At 34.8% G+C, this 24146-nt stretch overlaps 1 protein-coding gene across 4 annotated transcripts in view; it reads left to right on the top strand.

The window, feature by feature from the left end:
- The window catches only part of CC2D2A (coiled-coil and C2 domain containing 2A), a 144845-nt gene that overhangs the window by 62719 nt on the left and 57980 nt on the right, over positions 1-24146 (top strand). For all 4 annotated transcript variants that reach the window (XM_074229761.1, XM_074229762.1, XM_074229760.1 and 1 more), the window contains 5 exons: positions 1328-1484; positions 3331-3563; positions 6711-6888; positions 20583-20739; positions 22725-22872. In XM_074229761.1, the coding sequence (XP_074085862.1) occupies positions 1328-1484; positions 3331-3563; positions 6711-6888; positions 20583-20739; positions 22725-22872 (873 nt within the window). The remainder of the gene's footprint in view (positions 1-1327; positions 1485-3330; positions 3564-6710; positions 6889-20582; positions 20740-22724; positions 22873-24146) is intronic.

Below are 24146 nucleotides of genomic sequence, written 5' to 3'. Positions count from 1 at the left end.
TACTTGGATATCACAATAAGAAGAAATATATAGGTTAGTTTTCATGTTTTGTTTCAAATAAAATCTCTCTGCAACCCTCTGCAGAGCATTAGGGTTCAAGGGATTTCCCTCTTTTGCTCTGAGTTTTGAATGAATGAAAAGCTTTGGTGACTCTCATCTCATCTAAGTCATATAAATGGTAAAACAGCCCTGATAGTTCTGGGTAGCACCTTCCCAGGAGAGGACAAGGAACAAAGGGAAAAATAGAAGGGTTTCCCACAACTTAGTTTTATTTAATCCCATTGAGGAGCTCTCCCTAGCTAATTGTCCCAAAGGGTATAATATCCTGAGAGCAGGAATTGTTCATTTTCCCTCCTTTCTTTTTAGTCCCCAGAACTCAGTACAGTGTCCATCAAAGAGTAGGCTTAATAAATAGTTTAATAAATGTTAGTTAACCAAATGACAGATTTCTCTACAATTTTTCTATTTTGCTCATGTCTCTACAATTTTTCTATATTACTCACATTTCCTCCATCATCTTAGATACAGTCTATTTTAGTAATGAGAAATATTTCCAGCTCTTTAAGATATGCTTCTTAATACCAGTGTACATTTCTCTTTTTGTCTTCATAGTTAATTTTTTTTTTACTCTGATCTCTCAAGTCTAGTAGATTAGATAAAAGTGTAAAGAGTTCAAGTTGCCTTGAGCATACCTAAATAGTGATGCATTAAATCAAAACCTGAGTCCTTTAAGTAATGAATATATGTACCGGGTATCTAGTAATTGTTAAATTATAAATTCACCAGGGTATAGGCATCTAAAAAGTTTGCCTAATCTGAGTAGAAGAGCTCCAAGTATGGTACAATTTAATGATTAGATTTGCATTAAGGAATACAAAGCAGGAGCTTGTTGGGGTCACTTGGAATTTATGGACTCTACAAAAAGTAATACAATTGATATGGTCTAATCTTAGGGCAGCAGGGGACATTTTTCACACTATCATAATGAAACCTCCTTTAGGTTGTACAAATAAATCCAAGCAGATAGTTTTTTTAGGAGTTTTGATGTGATTTATTATACCCACATCATTAAATGTAGTCCTTGAGGTTTGAATTAATAGCATGGGGAGGGAGGAGGGAAAGGTTAATTGGCGTTAAGTGACTTGTCCAGAGTCAAACAGCTAATAACTGTCTGTGGTTGAATTTGAACTCATGTCCTCCTAACTCTAGGACCATTGCTCTATCCACTGCACCACCTGGTTGCTCCTCTATTTTTAAAGTACTAAATGTACCTTACTCATTTTAAAGATCTTTTGATCTTTAATATATGTTATAAATTATTTTAAAGGGAAGAAGTCGACTGGAAAATAGACAAAGATGTATTTGAAACAGAAATACAAGCAGAAACAAATGAGTTATTAGCAGAGCACATGGAGGAATTTGACAAGAAGATGGAAGAATATAAAAGCGAGTACCAAGAATGGAAAGCCTGGAAGAAAGCACAGGTAACCTAGGGATATTTCAACTTGGAGCACAGCTTACCTTTGACAGTGTGCAGAGTGAGATTTTTATGATAAGCATAATGGTAAGCAGGCTTGGCTAATGTGAGCCTTCTCCTTATCTCAAATCAAACAGAAAAGACATTTTATTTTTTCAAGTTTTCTCACATTTTATTCTCCAGGAACAGGGACCTTCACTCCATCTCTTGTCTTCTTGACTTTTCACTAGCTTAAAATGCTTTTCCTTCCTCATTTCTATCTCCCTGGCTAGTTTTCTTCAAAATTCAGCTCAAACCCCACTTTCAATGGTCCCTTCAACCCTCTCCCACTCTCCAAAGGCAACTGCCTTCTGAGATTACCTTATATTTCTATTGGATATTTCTTATATGAATATAGTTCTCTGTGTTTCTCCTTTGTTATATTATGAGTTCCTTGGGACAGCGGACCTTGTTGTTGCCCCTTTTTTGATATCATTAGTGATTAGCAGTTTCTTGCCCTTGGGTTTCTAGGTGGCATAATGGTTTGAGTGCTGGGTTTGAACTGAAGACCCTCTGATAACTCCTAGTTGTGTAACCCTGGGCAAATCATTTAACATCTATCTGCCTTGGATTCCTCAATTGCAAATTAGAAATGATAATAGTACCTACCTCCCATGAAGATCAAATGAAATAATATATATGTAAAGCACTTGGCCTAGCACTGTTACACAGTAAATGGGCACTAGATAAATGCTGGCTATTATTATTGTTGCTGACTGATGATCAACTATGTGAAAAGAACCATGCTAAGCTTTGGGATTGTGAAGATAAAAGTGACACAGGAAATTGGGGCTCTAGTTAGAGACTATACCTAGGTTTTCATAAGCCCCAATTTCCTGTTACTATAATCTAAATATCAAACACCATCTTTATAGAACTGGTAATGAGGACAACAGTGCCATCTTGAGCTCATCTCTAGTAAAATATACTTGTCCATGGACAGCACAGTTGGATAGAGTATTGTGACAAAGAGGACTAGCTCATGGTTTCAATCCCCACAGGGGCTTATTTTCTTTAGTCACAGATTAAAAACCTTAATCACATCTGGCCATTTTTCACATGCATACCATTAGTCACAAGAGGAAGTGTATAACACGGTGTGTATGAATCAGCACAAAACCATCCTTACTACTGCAAAGACAACTTGAAATGACCATAAATTAAATCTAATCAATACAGAATTTCTGCATAGGTGAATTATACATTATAAACAGGCTCTTACAATTAAAGCATTAAATTCCCATTCAGCAAATGAGTGGGACAGTTTGCACTTCCTATCTTACTCGCTCCTTTGCTGAACTCCCATGGCTCTTAGATTATATATAATGTGGAAATATAAGACTGAATATAATTTAGCACAAATATATGTTATAGTATATGTTCTATAACATAAATATATTATATATTTACATGTAGTGATATATTCACATAATTATGATATATAAAATATATGATGTATAGTTTATATATAATCATATTTATCCACAAATATATTATGCATATTTATAAATATGTACAATATAATGTATAAATTTATATATGATTATGTTATATATTATATTTATTAATTATATTTATATGATTATATGTAATTTTATGTTTCTTTCACATTGTTAGAATAAATGGAAGGTTCATGAGAGCAGGACTATGACATGTACTTCTTTACATTCTGTTTTGCATGCTTTTTGCCTTGCCTAGTGCTAGAGCCACAAAAGGTGGTCTAACAAATAGTTACACAGTGGAATGCAATGTATTTGTATGACACAAGGGACAATGCTTCCATCAGCTTTGTAATTTCACTTACTTTTATGTAGAGAATGAAGAAAAAGAAAAAGAAGACAGCAGAAGAACAAGATGAGGAAACTGAGGAGTCAGAATACACTGAAGAACCTGTGAAACCCACTCCTCCTGAACCTGTTGATAGGTCGACAATAGAGCAACAGGTGAGAGAGAAAGCATTACACAGTAGGAGGAAACCTGGAGAGCCAATTTTTGTCCCTGAGCTGAGCCTGGCTGGAAATGTGACCCCCACTGAGCAATGTCCAAGGTAAGCTAGTTCTCAAACTTGAAAGGAATCTTGATTTCCCTGGCTATAATTCTTTATTTATCCATAGATATAAATTATGTACATATATTATGACCATATATTACATTGGTCTAAATATAGACTACATCCCTAAGATCTCTTGAAAGCAGATAGCTTGATAGACACGTCTTTCTACTCACATATTTATGTTGTTGTCCTGTCATTTTTCAGTCTCCATTAGGAATTTTCTTGGCAAAGATACTGGAGTGGTTTACCATTTCCTTCTCCAGTTCATTTTACAAAGGAGGAAACTGAGGCATACAATGTTATATGACCTGCCCAATGTCATACAGCTAGGAAATGTATTTAGTCAGATTTAACTCAGGAATGATAGCCTTCCTGACTTCAGACCTGGTGCTCTATCCACTGTGCCAGAAAGCTGACCATATTTAAGTTCACATGGTGAAAAATAGATTCTCAAGACCATTGATATATTTCTTCTATCAATGCACATTACAAATCTTCCCTTCTTTAATAAAGGTTGTCCATGAATTGTTCTAGTTTAAAAAACAAACAATGTGGTGATCAACCTTTAGTCTTTCTATTTAGTTAAACTGGTCAGTACTCAAATGCCTTTCTAACTTTGTCAGACATCCTTGAGCATGTGTTCCACTGGCATCACTTAATCGCCTTCAAAAATCCCCTAACCCTCACTCCCCAGTGAAGGAGCATTGGATCAAGGCTTTATTGGGGAGCTGAAATTAATTGCATAAATTCATTATAATTTACATGCATACATGCGCACTTACATACACATGTGAGAAAAGTATAATATAGTTAATGGAGAACCAACATCAGAGGCAGGAAGCCCTGATTTTATGTCCAATTATATAATGCCTTTAGGTCAATCCTTAACCTCTTGGGTGACAACTTTCTGGGACTCTAACTTGCATAAAATCACTATTTTTCTATTGGTAGGGAGATTCCTCATTAGGAGTTTTCATGTTATGAAATTACAGGTCTGGTTGGGGGTATATACCCAAGGTATGGGATAATATTATACTGGCCATTGCTGGTTTTTTTCCCTATTTCCTGTCAGAGATCTTACAATCTGGAAGAATACTTATCTTGCATTCAAGGAGTATTTATAACACTAGGAAATTTTTCCATAAAAAAGTATAGCTATAATTCAGATAAGTTAATCACCACATTGGAGAAATTATCTCTTAGGAGCCTCATGCATCATTTTTGTCTTTTAGGAATACACTGATGACTTATTTATTTATTTATTTCTCCTTAAGCATCCATTTGTTTTTAAATTTGCTCTCTAGTAATCTTCTTCCCTTTCATAACCACTTTTTTTAAATATTGCTTGTTTCTGAATACTCAAATAAATAAGTTCTGTTGAGCGGTTAGACATTTTTGAGCTGAAAATTTTTTTTTTAAATTCTTCAAATGACTATATTCATAGAACTGTTCATTTTGGATTTTTTTAGGGGAAAAGATGGGCTCCAGATGTCCACCTTTAAAAGCCTTGCTGTAAGAGACTTAGAGTCTTTTCCTCCTCTCAGCTATCTCCCTGAACGTTCCCACTGCCATATCAAGATTTGGATCAATCATTCCAAATTAAGCTAAACCACAAGTACCCATCATCTTTTCCCTTTACCCAAGTGATCAGTGAAGTGGGACAAGGATCTGCCTCCATAAAGAACTTCAGCTCACTGAATGGGATAATAGGCTATAAACTGTTCAACAATCCTTTTGCTTATGGTGATACTTTCCTAACAATTGGTGTTAAATGCTCATTAATATGTTAACTAAACTGCAGCAGAAATTGAATCTATCTGGGTTGGTTGTTTAATCCTTCTCAAAGAGGACCAAAAATGATATCACTATGTTGAAGTCAGGATACAATGTGTGTGACTGTGGCTAATCAAACAAATATGAGCTTGGAAGGCTCTACCACAGTTCAGGCACAAATAGTGCAAATGAACATTTGAAGTAGGGGCATAAAAAGCTTCAAAACTGCTTCTCTGAAAACCTTAAGACTTGATTTGAACATCGATTTCATAGTTTGAGAGGGGCTTTTTCCCCCTTTCCTCAATATTCTAATTTTCTTCATTGATTGCCTTGAATCATCACAAAATGTATATAATGAAACCACAGCCTGCTATTTTCCCTTTCTTAAATCTTTATATTTGCATGAAAAATCTTTCATCATTCACATTTACATTTCTACTCTCCTGGATTGTTGTGTAAAAAGCCTTTGATTTAATTCAACCAGTATTTATTAAATACATATTATAAACAAGGTACTACGCATTAAATGCTGTGAGGAAATGAACTTATGGTATATAAAATTGGCAAGACAAATTCAAGGATAACCAAAATCTATTGTAGAAATTAAGAACTCCCACAAAGAGATACAAAATCATCCAAGAAGAAAGAAATTACTTGACATAATAATAGAATGTAGGCTACCCGGGGACAGGACTTTTTGTGTGTTTCTATTCACAATGCCTAGCATATTGTCTTGTACATATTAGGGGCTTAATACTTGTTCCTGACATTTCATTTCAGAAGTATTTTAAATTGTATCCTAGAAGGCAAGAAAGATCTATTTAAGGATTTCTTGGGGTCTGAAAATATATAATTTCTAAATTGTCTTATTTATGATCAGGCAAAACCTGGTTCAATATGAGATAACTCTGTTGTATTCTACAATATACTAGATTATCTGTGAGTCAAAAACAATGTGTTTGATAGACAAATTCCTAGAAGCTTCTTTCAAATGCAGAACACCCTTTAATGATATGGTTTGCAAGACCTGCTTGAAGGAGTAAAGAGTTTGGAGATCAGTGACACACATCAAAGTTCATTAAGTTTTTTGTGTTTTTTCAATACAAAATTTTAGCTCTTTTAACTTGTACTTTCTGTGTTAGAATAACATACTATATACTAGCTTCTACTGGGCACAGTTATTTCACTCTTTTGGTTGATGGTGATTGTGAATGTGTCCCCAAATTGTCAGAGCATAAACTGGTTTTCCGTTTTTTTCTGTAAGATAACACTATTTTTTTTGTTTGGTTAGCTTAGTTATTCTTTCTAGTCTTTATCAAATTTGTACTAAGTCTGCATGAGAATGATTCTATTTTTCTAATTTCCTAGGGCAGAGATCTTGAGAAGAGAAGATGTAAAGAAGCGCTCAGTATTTTTAAAAGTCCTTTTCAACAACAAAGAAGTTTCAAGGACAGTCAGTCGTCAACTAGGCATGGACTTCCGAGTTCATTTTGGACAGATTTTCAATTTACAGATTCATAATTGGCCAGAGAATTTAACACTTCAGGTAATAAATTTAATTTTTAGTAAATATGTACCTTTTTAAAGATAGCATTTGTAATGTCTTGAAGATAAATTGGCTTCTTCAGGTGATAGATAGAACAGGGTTTGTTACAACCTCCAAGATTCTGTAACTCTGGGTAGAATCTCAAGGACCATTAGTCTGACTTTTTAAAGTACTATGGAGACCTTGGATAGAAAAGTGATATTTCTGCCTCTGTAACCATGGCAGAGCAAGTCTAGGATTTGTTGCAAGAACCATTAACCCTATTGATTCCATGGGAATGGCTTTTTTCCTATGGTTTATCCATTGAGGTTAGCAACAGAGAACCTGGGATCCTTTCTCCTAGAATTAGCATATCCTAGGTAAAGATACTCCAGTATCAACTCTTAGCATGTATAGAGATGGTTATTAAGAATAGATGGTTATGCCGCAATCAGAGAGTAAGATGATTTGAAGTGTCCCAGAAAAGCTTCATTGCCCAAAATAGCTAGCTCCTCAAGGTACCTTCTGGAATCATGCCTGAATGTCAACCTTTAAAATATAGTCTCTACTTTTCAGGAGTCTTATAATAAAATGGGAAAAACTGAATAGGTTAGTGAAAAGAGCACTAGTATTGGAGTCAGAAAATTTGAGATTGATTCCCCAGCTCTATCATTTACTAGCTGAGTAACTCATTCCCTCTCTCTGAACCTCAGTTTTATCTATTAAAATGGAGATGATATATTTAGCTGAGGGGGGTTGCTGGAAAGATAAAATATGATAATAAATTTGAGAGCCTTTCATGATACATGAGGCTTATTCATTAGTATTGTCTTAAAAATACTAATCAAAAATGAAGACAACAGTCTCTTAAACCTTAGTAGTTAGCTCCTTTAGGAGGATCATGATGGCTAGGTAATAGATTAGGTTTTGGGGGGGATAGGCCACACAGGAGAGGAGGAAAGGCATGGGACTTAAAAGTGCTTCTTACTTTTTTCCCCATCCTTCTCTGCTTTTGTGATCCAAATCCTCACCAAGTCTTCCACCAATATAGAAAAAAAAAATTAATAGAAGAGTCTGAACCAAGGTTCTCAGTAAGGTTCTCATTAACCTCTAAAGCAGAAGAATATTTCCCAATTCATAAAGTACCAAGGAAGATCTGTTTCATTCCAAATTCCCTAAGAGGGATAAAAGTGTATTTTTTTAATGATATCTTTTGTTCTTACGCCAATTTCCTTTCCCAATATATTCCTCTCATCTTCTCCTACCAGATTTATTACCAATCGTCCTATCCCAGGTTTTATAAGAATTTGTGCATTCTTCTAAGAGAATCTGTTCTACAGGGATCCCCATTGCCTAGAATAGATATTTTTCCTGAATAGATGTTTGTAAATGCTGTAGTGAAGGTTTTTATAAATTAAATAAATCTTTTACAAATAAAAATCATCTACCTTCATGTGATCTGTTTTGATTATGAACAAGACAATCCTCTTAATGGAACTCCTCATTTGTTAAATAAGAGGACTGGTTTAGATTATTTCTAAAGTTCGTTCCATTTCTAAATAAATTATCATGTGGGTCCATATTTTTAATTGGTTTGTGCTTGAGAGAAAACTGAGATAGTTTCTAATCTTAACTACTAATGCTTCTAGAAGTCCTTTCCTCCTGTCCCTGTAGCTGCTACTCTTTACAGGACTCTTGTAGCCAGGAAGGAAAAAAGAATGAGGGATCCTAAAAGGAGATAAACTTCACAAAGACTAGCCAAAAAATTAACCCTAACACTGGGAGTAACTGATTCCTTGATATAAATTAGAAAAATAAATATGCTTTTTTTCTATCTTACCCTTTTCCCTTTCTTCAGACATTCTATTTCAAATTTTAATCTATAAAGTTAAAAGCATTAGAAGTTAAAAAAATCATGTTCCCTTTGTACTCATAACAATTTCATCAATGTCTGCACAACATTCAAAAATATTCTTTTATGATCAGAGCACTGCATAATCCTGTCATCATCTCAGTTTTTAAGCTTATATTTAATTGGCAATTCTCTCACTCAAAGAAGAATTTTAAAAGAAAGTAAAATATTCAGAATCTATTCCTCACAGATTAACCTGAGTTATTTTAAATGACCACAAAATTTAGTAATATGGTCTTTATTCAGAGTTTATTAAAATTGCATTATCTCTCTGAAATCATGAACTTGAAACATTTGACTCAAAGCTTTTTATGGAATACCATAATGGATGAAGTAACTATTCATTAGACCTGTGGATATTTTCATGGAAATCCTAAGATTTTCCTCTAAACTTTAAGTTTAGAAAATTTGAAAAGCAAAACTCATTTTCTACTACAGTAAGTTTAATGTGAATCTAAAACATAAAAGAGGAAGGGGAGCATATTTTAAGAGATACAAAAAAAGCATTTTAAGGAAGCTATGTTTAAAGGCACATAGAACATTTGATTTTTTCTTTATTGTTAGAATTTGATTTTTCCCTAGTTTCATTGCATATTGCTTTAAGAAAAGAGTCTCCCAACCGTAGGTTGCTCCTTTTACTTCTCACACTGTCATTCAAAGAGGTGAGAAAAGATTGAGACCACAAAAAAGTAAATTGTTTAACTGGTAGATTTGCTTGGAGATTTAACTAGCCTTCTTGCCACTCAAATAGAGAGCTTTGACAGCTATAGGCTTGATGTGGTTAAATCCATTGTCTCAACTCCATTTTTAAGCAGCTCATCTCAAGAAGAACAATCAAAATGATCAGTCTTGCTCTTTCCTGTAATGCTAGGATTAAAAAAAATCCACTTCTAGTAATTGTTTAACAAAAGTAGTTGTTTTCTTTTGCTTAGTCAATTCCCAGTTAAGTGTGCCTGTTTGGAATGGTATAGAGAGGAATTCAAGCTTGTACTGGCTGTTGGATTAAACTGTCTCTAAATTCCCTTTCCAATTAAGAGACCCCAAGAGTTTATACTTGAGTACTCTATGCTACCACAAATAATTTCCAAAATATGGTAACAAAAATATATGATTATTATGATTGTTATTATTATTCAAGAGATCTAGGAACTCCTTAACATAAATCCTGAAAAGAGGTGATAATTTCAAAAGAAACTAAAGAATATCTAAATAAGAACATCTCTTTAATCTATGATTCTACATTCAGTAAATCAGTTTATGTCATTTTTTCTAATGTTTTGAATCTTTTTGTTTTGCAAGGCAATGGGGCTAAGTGGCTTACCCAAGGCCACACAGCTAGGTAATTATTAAGTGTCTGAGACCAGATTTGAACCCAGGTACTCTAACTCCAGGGCTGGTGCTTTATCCACTGCGCCACCTAGCCACCCCAATCTGAAGCATTCTACTACTACTCCTTAAAGTAGGTTTGAGAATCCTGAGATGTCACAATATTATGCCCAGTTAGGTTCTCAGGGTTTCAATTTTGGCTGCAATTGATGACAAACATCACTCTGTGTAGCTTTTGAATCTATAAAACAATGATAGCACGTTTGCAGATAATCATTAATATTTCCTCCCATTCCTCCCTTGCAGAGGGAAAGATGACCAGAAGAAGACCAAGGATAGCCCATGAAGACCAGATAGAAAGGCTAGAATGAAGAGAGGGAAGCACAGCAGAGATATGAAAGTAAGGCAATAGATAGTAAGGATAGCAGCCTTTGGAATGGAAACCAGTTCCATACTAAGAAAAGCAAAAGGAAAGTTGAGAAAGAAAACAAAGTCCTGCTCCTTCCTTTCCACTGTCTGACCATTTTCCTGTTCATTATCAATGAAACATTGTATTGACAACTGACTCACAGCAATGTTTTGTACCTCTCCAATACACCTATCATGTATCATATTCATTACATATTCTGGTATTCTGTCTCTCCTGTCCCTTTCCTAGACTATTTGCTCTATAAGAACATGAATTATCTGAATTGTATATCTACCCATTTATTGAAATGGATGGAATTTTCTTAGGGTCTATCACAATGTCTTGAACACACTAAAAGTTTGTTGGATTGAATTTGTTGAATTTATTAACATCTATTATATAGAATGCAAAACACTAGGTGAGATACAAAAAATAATTAAGACATAGCAACTGCTCTCTGAATGCTTATCATCTAATAGTGATGGTATAGCATGGGTATAAATATCTTAAGAACAATGAAGCATTGAAATATGGTGGGAGATACAAAATTCTATGGAAAGTTTGAGGAAGAAAAGATTCACTAATGTGAGAGCAAAAGGTAGTAGAGAGGCACTTTGGTGCAGTGGTAAGAGGAGATGTAGAGCCTTAAACCCTGGCTCTGCCACTCATTGCCTTGGTGAACTAAAGCAAATTCCCCCCCCTTCTAGCCTAATGTTTTTCCTCAACAAAAAAGGGGATTGAACTCATTGATCTCTGAAGTCCCTTTCATGTCTAAATTTATAATCTTGCTTAATTATCAGCATATGAATATTTTACTTCACATACTTCTGCACATGAAAGGTTTCCTGCTCCATAATATTGAATCTATTAGCACAATTACGATGTTTATTTTATTTTTAATAACTTTTTAAAAACTAATTCTGTAAAGTACTATGAAATAATTTTAAAATGAAAAGATAAAGTTGTAATATTTCTCAGATCTGCTTGTACATAGCCTAGGACATCTGGCCCAAATGCTTTTACCTAAATTGTGTAGAATCTTTTTTAGAAAATAAAAATTAATTAAAATTTTAAACTTGGCTAGATACTAAAGCTTTCCATGGGGAATTAATAACTGATCATGGAGTGTAGTAGATTCATGGCATAATTTGTATTGACTGAAGTTACAGATGAAATTAATTTGGGGAGATATTGCATTTCAGTTCTCAGGGAATATTTATCTATGTCAGGAAAGTAATACACTCTTTGGAAAATGTCCATGCAATTGCTAGTTTGGAATAGGAAATGGTTCAGGAGTTGCTGACAGTTTTAGGAGAAAAATTGATGCTTCCCTCTGAAGTACATGTAAGTAAGGCCATGGCTATCAAATTTTAATGTTAGTATCTAGTTCTCAGATTCTAAATCCAAACTCAATTGATCAATGAACCATTATTTCATTTAAAATGTTTATTATGTAACCAGCATTGTACAAGAAGAAGACACAAGAGAAGTATATTACTTGCTCTCTAAATTTTTTTAATTTAATTTTTTTCCATTTTATAATTATTTATTTTCTTTCTCACCTAACTACCACCCACTGAAAGGGGGGGAAAAGAAAATTCTTATAGCAAATATTTAGAGTTAAGCAAAAAAATTAAAAACCACATTGACCATGTGTTAAAATGTCTCATTCTGGATCTCTAAACATTGTAGGAAGTTTATAGTCTACTTGGGTGAAACATTCAATTCAATAAGCATTGACACCTGACATAAATCAGTTAGAACTTAACACAAGGTACTAGATAAGATAAGAGGCAAAGTATGACTACAGATAGTCCAGGCATGAGGTGATAGAGGGCTATACGAGGCTAGTGGTAGCTAACTAATTCATGCTCATTGAACTAGACTGTAAACTTCCAATTAGACATGATGGAGAATAAGATGACATGTTCATGGAAGAAATGGAAGAAACTGGGAGCAGAAAAATGTTAAATTCATTATAAGAGTAATCAAGACATGAGATTGTTTTTAGGATGTTAGCACTAGATGTGGAAAAACCAAGAACATTTAGGAGACATGACAAAGAAAACTGAAACGTTTGGGTGACAGTTTGGATATGGAAAAACCATCATGACATGGTATTAAGGTTAGGATATTGGTGTTACCATTGTAGAGACCCAGGGAAGTGGGGAAAAGGTTGAGCTTTAGGGGTATTACAAGCTCTTCTGCAGCAAGATCTAAGAATTGGATTCTCATTTCTTTCATATGTCCTTTGGTTATTGCAAAACTGAAATTTGGACTAGAAATCAAAATGCTTTGTGATGATTACTTCTGTTTCTTAACTTGCCACCCACATTTATGAGTTTGATACCAATTGCATCTTTTAGACTCTCAAGAATGAACATCTAATATAAACTAGGGTGCATCTCCCCCATTTGAGAGACACAAACTCTCCTTAAGTATAAAGCATGATTAGGTTTTTTTAGGTTTTTGCAAGGCAAACGGGGTTAAGTGGCTTGCCCAAGGCCACACAGCTAGGTAATTATTAAGTGTCTGAGACCGGATTTGAACCTAGGTACTCCTGACTCCAGGGCTGGTGCTCTATCCGCTATGCCACCTAGCTACCCTGCATGATTAGTTTTTATGCTCCAGTCATGGGAAAAAGAAATGAAAACTTCCATTTTGACTCAGTTGGAAGTGTCTACTATTTTATTGTTTTAATTTCTCCTCCCTAGACCTCTCTGGATTTCTCTGGCTCATCCATAGAGTTGAGTAGAAGAGAAAAATCTAGAATTAGTTGGATCGATATAACTTCTAATTCTTTCTTAGCTTACTCAATTATTGTTTGCTTGTGGAAAGACCCTATTTCCCATTAAGACAAGCTTTTTATGAGTTGAGCATTTGAGGAGATTAGCCCAATACTTATTTTTTGTTCTTGCTTTGGCTACACTAGGCAAAAGAGTTAACAATAAGTTGGGTTGTTGAAAGATCTGGGGGCAGCTAGGTGGCACAGTGGATAGAGCACCAGCCTTGGAGTCAAGAGTACCTGAGTTCAAATCCGATCTCAGACACTTAATAATTGCCTAGCTGTGTGGCCTTGGGCAAGCCACTTAACCCCATTGCCTTGCCAAAAAAAAAAAAAAAAGATAGGTCTGTTGAAAGATCTGAATGTGGAGAGTGGAGGCTTGTGAATAGGGAACCATGTTGGAGCCAGGATGTTTTGTGACACAAAACATCTAGGGAAGATTTTACTGTTAGCTGGCGGAATGAGTTGGAGAGAAGAAAACTGAAGGAAGGAGGATCAGTTGAGAGGCTGGTATAATAATCTAAAAATACTGTCACAAGGGCTGACTAAAGAAATGGAAAGAAAGGACAATAAGATGTAATCACCTTCATAAAAGTAGGTTGAAGGAAACAGCTGTCCAAATGAAGTTCCATTCTTGACTCTTAAGAAATCTTGATGTGACTTTAGAACACTTTGAATTATTTCCTAGGACTCAATGTTTCTTGAATTGTATAAATACTAAATCAAAAGTTGGACATGCATATAGTTTGTAAATTATTATACAAGGATGGAATTTCTCTCATGCAAGACATATTAGTCAAATAAGTTTCATAATCAAAGTAAGGAACTCTATAGAAGTAAAATTCTGGATATTTTTAATTAGGGAAAGAAACATAGTTTGAATAAATAATTATCCCATAGTCTTATGTTGAATTAGAGTAAGTAATTTCCCCAAAGATTCCAGTGATTAGCTTATTTGCACAATTAATACTGGCAATAAGCAAGTATTGAATTAAAATAAGCATTTTCCTTTTCTAAGCATCATTTGATAATTACTATTCTAATTTCAGCTTATGAATATAAAATTTAGGATTACATTCCTAAAAATTTGAATATAACTTAAAAGATATTTCCTCATTCATATTATAACAGACAGTTCCAATGCAAAACATTAGGGCTCTGAGACATGATAAAAGTCTTACTGAAGAACATAGAAAAATTCATGCATATGCCCATCCCAATGTCTCATTATGGGTATAAAAGACTCTAAGTTCTCAAAGGTTATCATCTATATTCACCTATGCCCTATATACTTATATAGGCTGAACTATATTCTCCAGCAAATCCTACCAAACTGGAAGAATTTCAAATACAGGACTCCATGTCTGTAGTCCAAAGATTTACCTGATTAAATTCAAAGAAACTCATCATCAATGGGGAGGACACTGGAGAAGAGCTTCTTAGCCCAAGCAAGTCACTAAGATAATGTGCTGAATTCATAAAAGGGTTTTATCTACATGTATTTAAGGGATAATAATGGAACCATAGACGCTTTAAAGGACCAAAATAAGTACATTTTCTAGTATTAATAATGCTTGAATAATGATCCTTAGATTAAATTTGACCACTACAAGCATTAAAATGAAACAAAATAATATGAAATCCTAATGGGGGGGGGGAGGGCAGGTAGGTGGTGCAGTGAATAAAGCACTGGCCCTGGAGTCAGAAGGACCTGAGTTCAAATTTGACCTCAGACACTTAATAATTGCCTGGCTATGTGACTTTGGGCAAATCACTTAACCCCATTGCCCCTTAAATAAAAAAAAATTCTAAAGAAACAAACAAAAAAAGCCTAATGTGAATGTTTTATGTTTTTTGTCATTGGGATACTTTGAGGTTAACCTAAGTTTTCCAGGGATGGTTAGATGGAAGAATGATAACAAAAATCATTCAACTTTCCAGAAACATTTACTGATTACTTACTATGTGCCAAATACTATGCTAGTTACTATCAAAAGTACAAAAGAAACGTGAGAGATTGTTTTCCATCCTCGTTGAACTTATTGGATAGGTAAAGAGTGAAACCTATGTAAATGTTTAATTCTAATAACTTAAACCTGTATTAAGACTATTAGGACAATTTGTATGCTGAAATTAACAGACAAGAATGTGCCTCCCTTGACATAAAGATTCCCTAATTTGAAAAATCTCTTCATATAACTCTTAAAAGTCTGGATTTGACATGTTTGACCTTTCATACTGAAATGAACTGTCATATTTGCTATGGGGGGAGAGGAGGAAAGAGAGAGGAAATGATATTCTCAAGCAATTTCCTGAACTGTAGGGGTACATATATTTTAGCAGAAAATCTTGGCATAGTAAAGGGATTCTTAACCTACAGTCCATGAATTTTTGATAGCAATATTTCAATATAAGTTTTTCATTATAATCCTATTAATTTATGTTATTTATATAAAAACTTTATTCTGAGAAGTAGGGTTTAGATTTCATCAGACTGCACAAGAGATGCAAGACAGAAAAAAAGTTAAGAACAATAGTATTAGAAAGTATCATGATGTAGCAATTAGAGTACTAACCATGGAAACAGGAAGACCTGGGTTCGAATTCCACCTCAGATCCTTACTAGTTGTATAACTTTGGACAAATCACTAGCTAGCTCTGAGTCTCATCTGTAAAATAGGGATAATATCTTGAGCCCCTCCTTTGAAGAGTTACCATGAAATCCAAATGAGCTTATGAATATAAAGTATTTTAATAGCTTTAAAATGCTATTGTAATATGTATTATTATTTATCATCACCAGGCAGATTAGTGGTCAGCTCAGTATATTAGGCTGTCCTCATTGCCTCTGATCAGTCTGGTTCAATCACTGTCTAACTCTGAGAAAATGAGTTAAATTATAGTTCCCAGTGTCTCCATTGTTTTCTTCTTATAGGACTTTAATACCTCCCCTTCCCACATCTTAAGGTGGTTATGAAGATAAAAGAATGACTAGACAGAGATGCTTTTAAAAAGTTAAAAACAATTATACATATTCAAGGTGGTGATTATGCCAGGGAAGCCTTCTTAATAAACATGAACCACAACACAAGAGTTCTAAACAGTGAGTATCCCATGAATGATTTCCTGCTCCACCAGTTTGAATCCTAGGTAGGATGTTCCCTTGTTTCATCTGTGCAATTGGATACTACATAGTCTTTAAGTGTTTCAGATAATCTATCTGATAAAGAATTCCAGGTAGGAGACCTAGGAATGTGATCTTCCATTCTGCTTAATATTCGAAGTATGAAAACTTTACTGCATCACCCAGTGCCAAATCCTTTATGGTTTGATTGCACCTGTTGCCACATCATTTTGCTTTATTCTATTTAGTTTTTATGGCATCTCCATCATTTGCCTTTCCCCCAGGAAATTATTAATTTAAATTAACTTGGTCTTTATGGGGTACAGTGAAAAGAAAAAAACCTTAATAAAATTTTCAACTAAATTTATGCATTAATTCATTCATTCGTTAATTTTCCTGTTTCCTATGGAAAAAAAAATGGAAGGCCATATTCCATCAGTAGAGCTGTGTTGGAAGTGCTATTTACTGGTCTAGAGTATATACTTTACAAAGGAAAAAGCATATGGAGTGTCACAGTGAGAGTATGTAATTCATGTTAGATAAACTAAACTACAGTATCCTTCATTCAGTGGGTCATGATTCACACAATGGATTCAGAATTTTTCTTGTTTTTATAAATTTTTTTACAATTGCTTTCTTTTTTCTTTGCCCCCTACCTCCATCATTTGGGAGGGGGAAAAGAAAAGAAAAATAAAACTCTTATAACAAATACGCAGAATCAAGCAAAACAAATTTCCATGTTGTCCACATCTAAAATATGTCTCATTCTTCCTTTTAGTCCATCACCTCCCTGTCAAAAGGGAAATAATGTGCATTATCATCCATCACCTAGAATCATGATTGATCTTCTGTTAAAGTATCTAGTGTTTTATTTTAACTAAATGTTGAGGTATTTTAAAAATTCAAATATAGCTTCATATTCTTTAATATTGCTCAAAATTTCTTAATTGATAGTGTAACAAAATAATTATTTGACAAGCTCTGCAGCCTCAGTTTTTCTTTATTAACATTTTATTTGTTTTCCAATTATATACAATAGTAGTATCTATGTATCATTTTTGTAAGATTTTGCAATTTCCCCCTTCCCTCCCCTCCACAGAAGGCTGTCTAATAGTCTTTACATTGGTTCCATGCTATACATTGATGTAAATTGAATGTGTTATAAGAGTAAACATAACCCCCCCCCCAAGAAGATGAGTAACCTCAAGAAAGGAGAGAAAAAAAATGTACTTCAGTCTGTATTCAGATTCCAATAGCTCTATCTCTGGGGTGAGTTACTTTCTTTATCATAAGTACACCAGAGAAGTTGCTTCAATATTTTTCCCATAGTTGCTATTATTAGCTGTACCTCCACTCTATTCCTCCCCACTCTCATTTATTCCATTCTCTCTCTCTCCTTTCATCCTGGCCCTGTCCACAAGTGTGTTGTATCTGAGCACCCTCTCCCTTGACCTTCTCTCTCTTCTATCACCTATTCTCCCCCTTCCCTCCCCCCATTCCCCCCTCATCCCATCCCTTTCTTCTCATTTTTCTCTAGGGTAAGATATATTTCCTCACCCTATTTAGTGTGTATGTTATTTCCTCTCTGAGCCATATCTGATGAGAAATAAGACTCACTCATTCTCCCTTGCCTTCCCCCTTTCCATTCCATTGAAAAAGCTTTTACTTGACTCTTATGTGAAATTTCCTAGCTTCTTCTTCATCTCCTTTCCCTTCCTCCCATTTACTTTCCTTTATCACCCATTGACTCTATCTCTTTACTATATTATACCATTATATTCCGCTCCTTCCTGTGCCCTGTCTATATATATGCTCCTTCTAACAGCTCTTGTAAATGAGAAAGTTCATATGAGTTATCAATATCTTCTTCCTGTGCAATAATACAATATCATTATCATTAATGATAATCATCATCAATATCATTCAGTTCCCCATAATTAGTCCTTCTCATCCACCCCATCTATGGTTCACCAGAGTCCTGTACTTGGAGATCAAACTTTCTGTTCAGCTCTGGTTGTTTCAGTAGGAAAGTTTGAAAGTCCCCTATTTCATTGAAAGTCCATCTTTTCCCCTGGAAGAGGATGTTCAGTTTTGTTGGGTAGTTGATTCTTGGTTGTAAACCAAGATCTTTTGCCTTCTGGAATATCATATTACAATCCCTATGAGCCCTTAATGTAGATGCTGCCATATCCTGTGTAATACTGACTATGGAGCCTCAGTAGTTGAATTGTTTGTTTCTGGCAGCTTTTAGAATTTTCTCTTTGACTTGGGAGTTTGGGAATTTGGCTATAATATTCCTGGAAGTTTTTCTTTTAGGGTCTCTTTCAGGAGGTGACCAGTGAATTCTCTCAATTTCTATTCTACCCTCTGCTCCTAGGATCTCGGGGCAATTTTGCTGTATTATTTTTTGAAAAATGAAGTCTAGGCTCTTCTCCTGATTGAGCCCTTCAGATAGTCCAATAATTTTTAAATTATTTCTTCTGGATCTGTTTTCAAGGTCAGTTGTTTTTCCAATGAGATATTTCACATTTTCTTCTAATTTTTAGCTTTTTTGGAAGAGTTTTATTTCTTCCTTATTTCTTGCAAAGTCATCAGCTTCCTTTAGTTCCATTCTGCATTTGAAGGAGTTATTTTCTTCAGAGAGCTTTTTTATCTCCTTTTCCAGCTGGCCAATTCTGCTTTTTAAGGCATTCTTCTCCTCATTTGCCTTTTGTTTTGATTTTTTCCATTAGGCCTAAACTACCATATTATTTTCTTCAGTATTTTTTTGTATATCTTTTACCAAGCTGTTGATATGGTTTTCATGATTTTTCTGCATCACTCATTTCTCCTCCCAATTTTTCCTCCATCTCCCTTAATTGCTTTTCAAAGTCTTTTTTTGAGCTCATCCATAGTCTGAGACCATTTTCTATTTCTCTTGGAGGTTTTAGATAAAGAAACTTTGATTTTGTCAACATCTGAGTATGTGTTTTGATCTTCCATGGGACTAAAGTAAATCTCTATGATCAGATTCTTCTTTTTCTGTTGTTCACTTATTTTCTCAGCCCAAGATAGCACTTCCAAGGCTTTGGGGGTTTTTTTGGGGGGGACACCCCATTGGGACCTTTATTCCTCCAAGTTCTTATGCTCTCTTGCCTGTGCTTTGATATGTAGATGATCACCTCACTTCCCTCTGCCCTGGGGCTATAAGGAGGGATCCAGCTTGGCTATTTAGTATGGAAGCCCCAACTGCAACTGAGATCTGAATGTAGGCAAACAGCAGAATCCTCCCCCAAGGGAGAGCAGAGAAATCTCTGCAGACTTCCCTTATTGTCTCTGGGGGTGCAGGCTGCTTTCTCCAGATTCTCACTGCAGGTTCTGCAGCCAATGCTCCTCACTCCATACTCATTCTGGTGTAGCAGAGTTCTCTTGCTGCCCCTTCAAGCTGTTTGTTGACAGTGAGTTCTGGGCTGGGCTGGGCTGGGCTGGGCTGAGCTGTGCTGCAGCCTTGGCTTTTTTCCAACCCTCGATCCTGGTAAAACACACATTTCCCATGGAACTTCTAAGTTATCTTGGACTGGAAAACATATCACTCAGTCTTTCTGTGGATTCTGCCCCTCTAAATTTTGGCTAGAGTCATAAATTTTTGGCTTTTGGAGTTTGGTGGGGAAGGAGTTCCCAGGAAATGCTGCCTTCACGCCACCATCTTGGCTTTACCCCAGCCTCATTGTTTTTTATCCTGAATATATAGATTTAATGTCTTTTTTTCCCCTTTTTGATATTACCTAGTCCTAGTTGATTTTCATAGCTATTCCTAAGGAATATTAACTTTAATGGTATATTCTTTATTTGTTGGTGATTCATTAGCTCTATTTGTTAGAATACCCCAATAGTATTGCTACAGATCTGAGTTCAGTCCTTATCTGAGCCAGGTAGTTTTGCTCTGGTTGATCATCCCAAACTATGACTTTAAGTCAAATCAGCTGCTTTGAAAATAGGATTACTACAAGAGGAACCATATGAGAAAGAGTAAATTTATTCCTACTAGCAGGAAAAAACTCAACACTGGTAGGTACCATACTAGGGAAGAGAAGGGACCTGTCAGCAGCACTTAGTGCATAAAAGATGGTCTATAAAATTTTTATTGCCTTTATTTAAGTTTTTTCTTGTCTGGCTTTAGATCTATGAAACAGCTGGCTATGGCAGCACTAACTTGGTTGCAGAAGTCTTTTTACCCATCCCAGAGACAACAGTGTTCACTGGAAGAGCCTCTATTGAAGAAATTGAATTTAGCAGCAATCAACATGTGACCCTGGACCATGAGGGAGTCGGAAGTGGTACAAAGAGTTTTTTATCCTTAATATTTCTTGCTTTCATTTTAGCATTTGGTCACATAGTTTGGCATGCTTCCTTTGCTTCTAGATAATGGGATTGTCATGAAATTAGCATTAGAGATTTTTGGAATGTTACACTCTTTCCAATAGTATATTTTTATATGCAAATCTTGAATAGATATGAGTTAGTATTATCTAAAATATCTTTGGTTCTATAGAAATTATCTTTTAGATAAACAATAATAATTGCTATCATTTTCATTTTGTGCAATGAAGAAATAAAGAAAAAAGCAACATCCTTTCCAGAAAGAGTACTTAACATTTATAAGTGTGTAAGTGTGGGTGTGGATATGGGTGTGATGGCCAAAAAAAAAAAAAAAGGCAGACTGGAGAATCCTAAGGACCCCTTCTAAGAATAATGGTTAAATTAAATACATAAATCAAAATATCTAGACTTTTTTTTAAAACTAGTTTTAAGCTTTATATGTTCAGGCCATAAACTTACAAAATACAACATCTGAATAGTTAAATTTTTTAATTTTAAAATACTCTATGTCTCTTACTAAAATTTAACATAAATCCAATCTTGTGCTATATGTCACCAAGTTAATTTTAAAACTTGGCAAAAATCTTTCTTTTTATGCTTTTAATGTTATTTCATCTTATTTTTTTTAATTACATGCAAAGATAGTTTTCAACATTCATCATTTTTGTAAGATTTTGTAACATTTTTCTTACCTCCTGTCCACCCTACCCATGAGCAATCTGATATGGTTAATATGTACTATTAAATACATAGGCTTTCAAAGAATTATATTAATATATTTTCTATATTAATAAAAATATTTACACATCAAAATATATTATGTGCCTTTATATATTAAAATACGGTGATTAAAATTTTTTAAGAAAAATTTTCTTAAGCCACTGGTTTAGAAGCCCTGCTAAAAAGCTACACCAGCATGGTCTAGAAGCTAAATGTCAAACATTATCAGAATCAGCTAAGTCCAAATCTTGGTTCTAAGAAATATTGGTTGTGGGACCCTGGGCAAGTCCCTTAACCTTTTAGTCCCCAGGCAGCCTCTAAGCTGCACTGCTAATGTGAATTTCCTCAATCAGGAGTCCCCTGGATCAAGGAAATAATAGATCCAATCCCCAAAATATCACTAAAAGGTATAATTATAGAGTATTATGAAAGAGCTGAATGTTTCACAAATACACAAAACTCAGTCCAATCCCATTTTTATATTATCAGAATTTTCTGTTTAGTAGGATACAGGCTCAATGAGATTTTGCCCCAGTCTTACCAGCTCTGTAAAATTTTAAATTATGAACTCAAAATGAAGAAAGATGTATATATATATATTTTCAGACATGAGTAATGTCTGAAATTTTGCTGGGCTATTAAAAATACATAGTGAGGCATTTGGGGTTTCTTTTTTCATTTAAGAGTTGTTTGGCATAGCCATACAAACACACACAAAACACATATGTAGTATTAGGAGAAAGTGATTAACCACTCTATTATTTTTTTTATTTTGAATTTCACCATTTTTCCCTAATCTCGCTTTCCTCCCTCCACCCCCCACAGAAAGGCAGTCTGTTAGTCTTTACCATGGTATACATTGATCTAAGTTGAATGTGATGAGAGAGAAATCATATCCTTAAGGGGGGGAAAAGTGAAGTATAAGAGATAGCAAAATGACATAATTAAGATAATGGGGTTTTTTTAATTAAAGGTAATATAGTCTTTGGTCTTTGTTTAAACTCCACACTTCTTTCTCTGGATACAGAGAGATTAACCATTCTTTCATAGAGTCCAGCTGAGCTCTCTCCATGACACCCCTGAAACTAACTAACACTTCTCTAGGTCATATTTGCTATTTGTACTCCCTCCCCCGCCAAACACACACAATCAACTCCAACCAGAAAAAAATTTATTTGTCCTTCATGTGGATTTTCTAAAAATATGATATGCTTTTTAACAGGTGAGCCCTTTTCATTTGAAGTTGATGGCAGCAATAAAATGATTTTAATGACCTCTGGTAAAGTGTCCAATAGCGTCTCCTGGGCAGTTGGAGAAAATGGAATACCTTTGATCCCACCAGCAGCACAGCAAAGCATTGGAATTCGAAGGTAATGTTTGATTAGTGTAAACTGTAGAGAAATTCAGGGCTATTAAGAGAAACCTTGTGTCACATTCATTTTCTTACAACAGTTATTGGCAAGATTTCTTGCTCCTAAAAAGGACATATTTGATATATGTGAGGGTGAAAATGCCAGTTGTAGGAGTTTGCCTCCCAACATTCCGATTGCCTAGGATGCCCTCCTATCCAGTCCTAAAGACTCCTGCTTCTCTGAATGCTACCTTGAAAGACCATTTAAGTGCCTTCTCTATGAAGTATCCTCCATTTACCTTTAACAGGATAATGTTTTAAATGTTTAAAATAAAGCACATAGGCTTATCATTGATAATCAATTATACTGAAATACAATGATCAATTTTTTTTTTAAGTTCAACAATTCCAGGTTAAGAACCCCCTGGTTCAGTCCCTTCCAACTCTGGATGAATATGTGTTGCTATGAATATACTATGAATAGTGTTGATTTTCTTCCTTTCTTTCACCTTAGCACAGTTTCATGTTAATATAACTATGTTACAAAACAGCCTGAGAGTGAATAAAAATAAGAATAATCTCAAACTCCTTTTCCACCCCAATATATCTTTGAGTTTATTCCTGTTAAAGTGTTTCAGATTAAAATGACTTAGATTGAGTACATGACATCTTCCATGTTAATCTAAGCCTTCCTTATAATCATACCAGGAGAAAAAATATGCACATGTTGAAAAGATCCACAGAAATAAAGATCAGGGAGCAGAGAGGAAAGAATACTGAAACTGGAAGGGGAAAGGATTAATCAATTATTAAGCATCTACTATGTATCAGATATCATGTAAATACTTTATATATTATTTCATTTGATCTTCACAACAATCCTGCAATGTAGAGGCTGCAGTTTTTCTCATTTTATAGAGAAAAAAATTGATAGAGAGAGGGTAAATTATTTTCCCAGATTCACATAGCTAGTACATTTCTGAGGATGGATTTGAACCCAGGTCTGGAGTCGTCATTCATTCATTCATTCATTCATGTCCGACTCTTTGTAATCCCTATGGACCACAGCATAAGAGGCCCTCCTGTCCTCTACTCCCTCCCAAGATCATACCTGTTGCTTTCATGACAGGAATTAAAGGAATCTTTAAGACTGCCCTCCAGATTCTGGTTCTGCTTAATACTATCTGTATGACCCTGAGAAAGTAACTTCCTCTCTCCAGAACCAACTTTCTTCAACTATAAAATATTGAAGGAAGAATAGAGGACCTCAGAAGTCCCATTCAGCTCCAAATC

Source organism: Macrotis lagotis, chromosome 3, assembly GCF_037893015.1.
Source record: "Macrotis lagotis isolate mMagLag1 chromosome 3, bilby.v1.9.chrom.fasta, whole genome shotgun sequence".
Lineage (NCBI taxonomy): Eukaryota > Metazoa > Chordata > Mammalia > Peramelemorphia > Peramelidae > Macrotis > Macrotis lagotis.
Note: the sequence above shows the minus strand (reverse complement) of the source record. Positions and strands in the feature narration are given on the sequence as shown.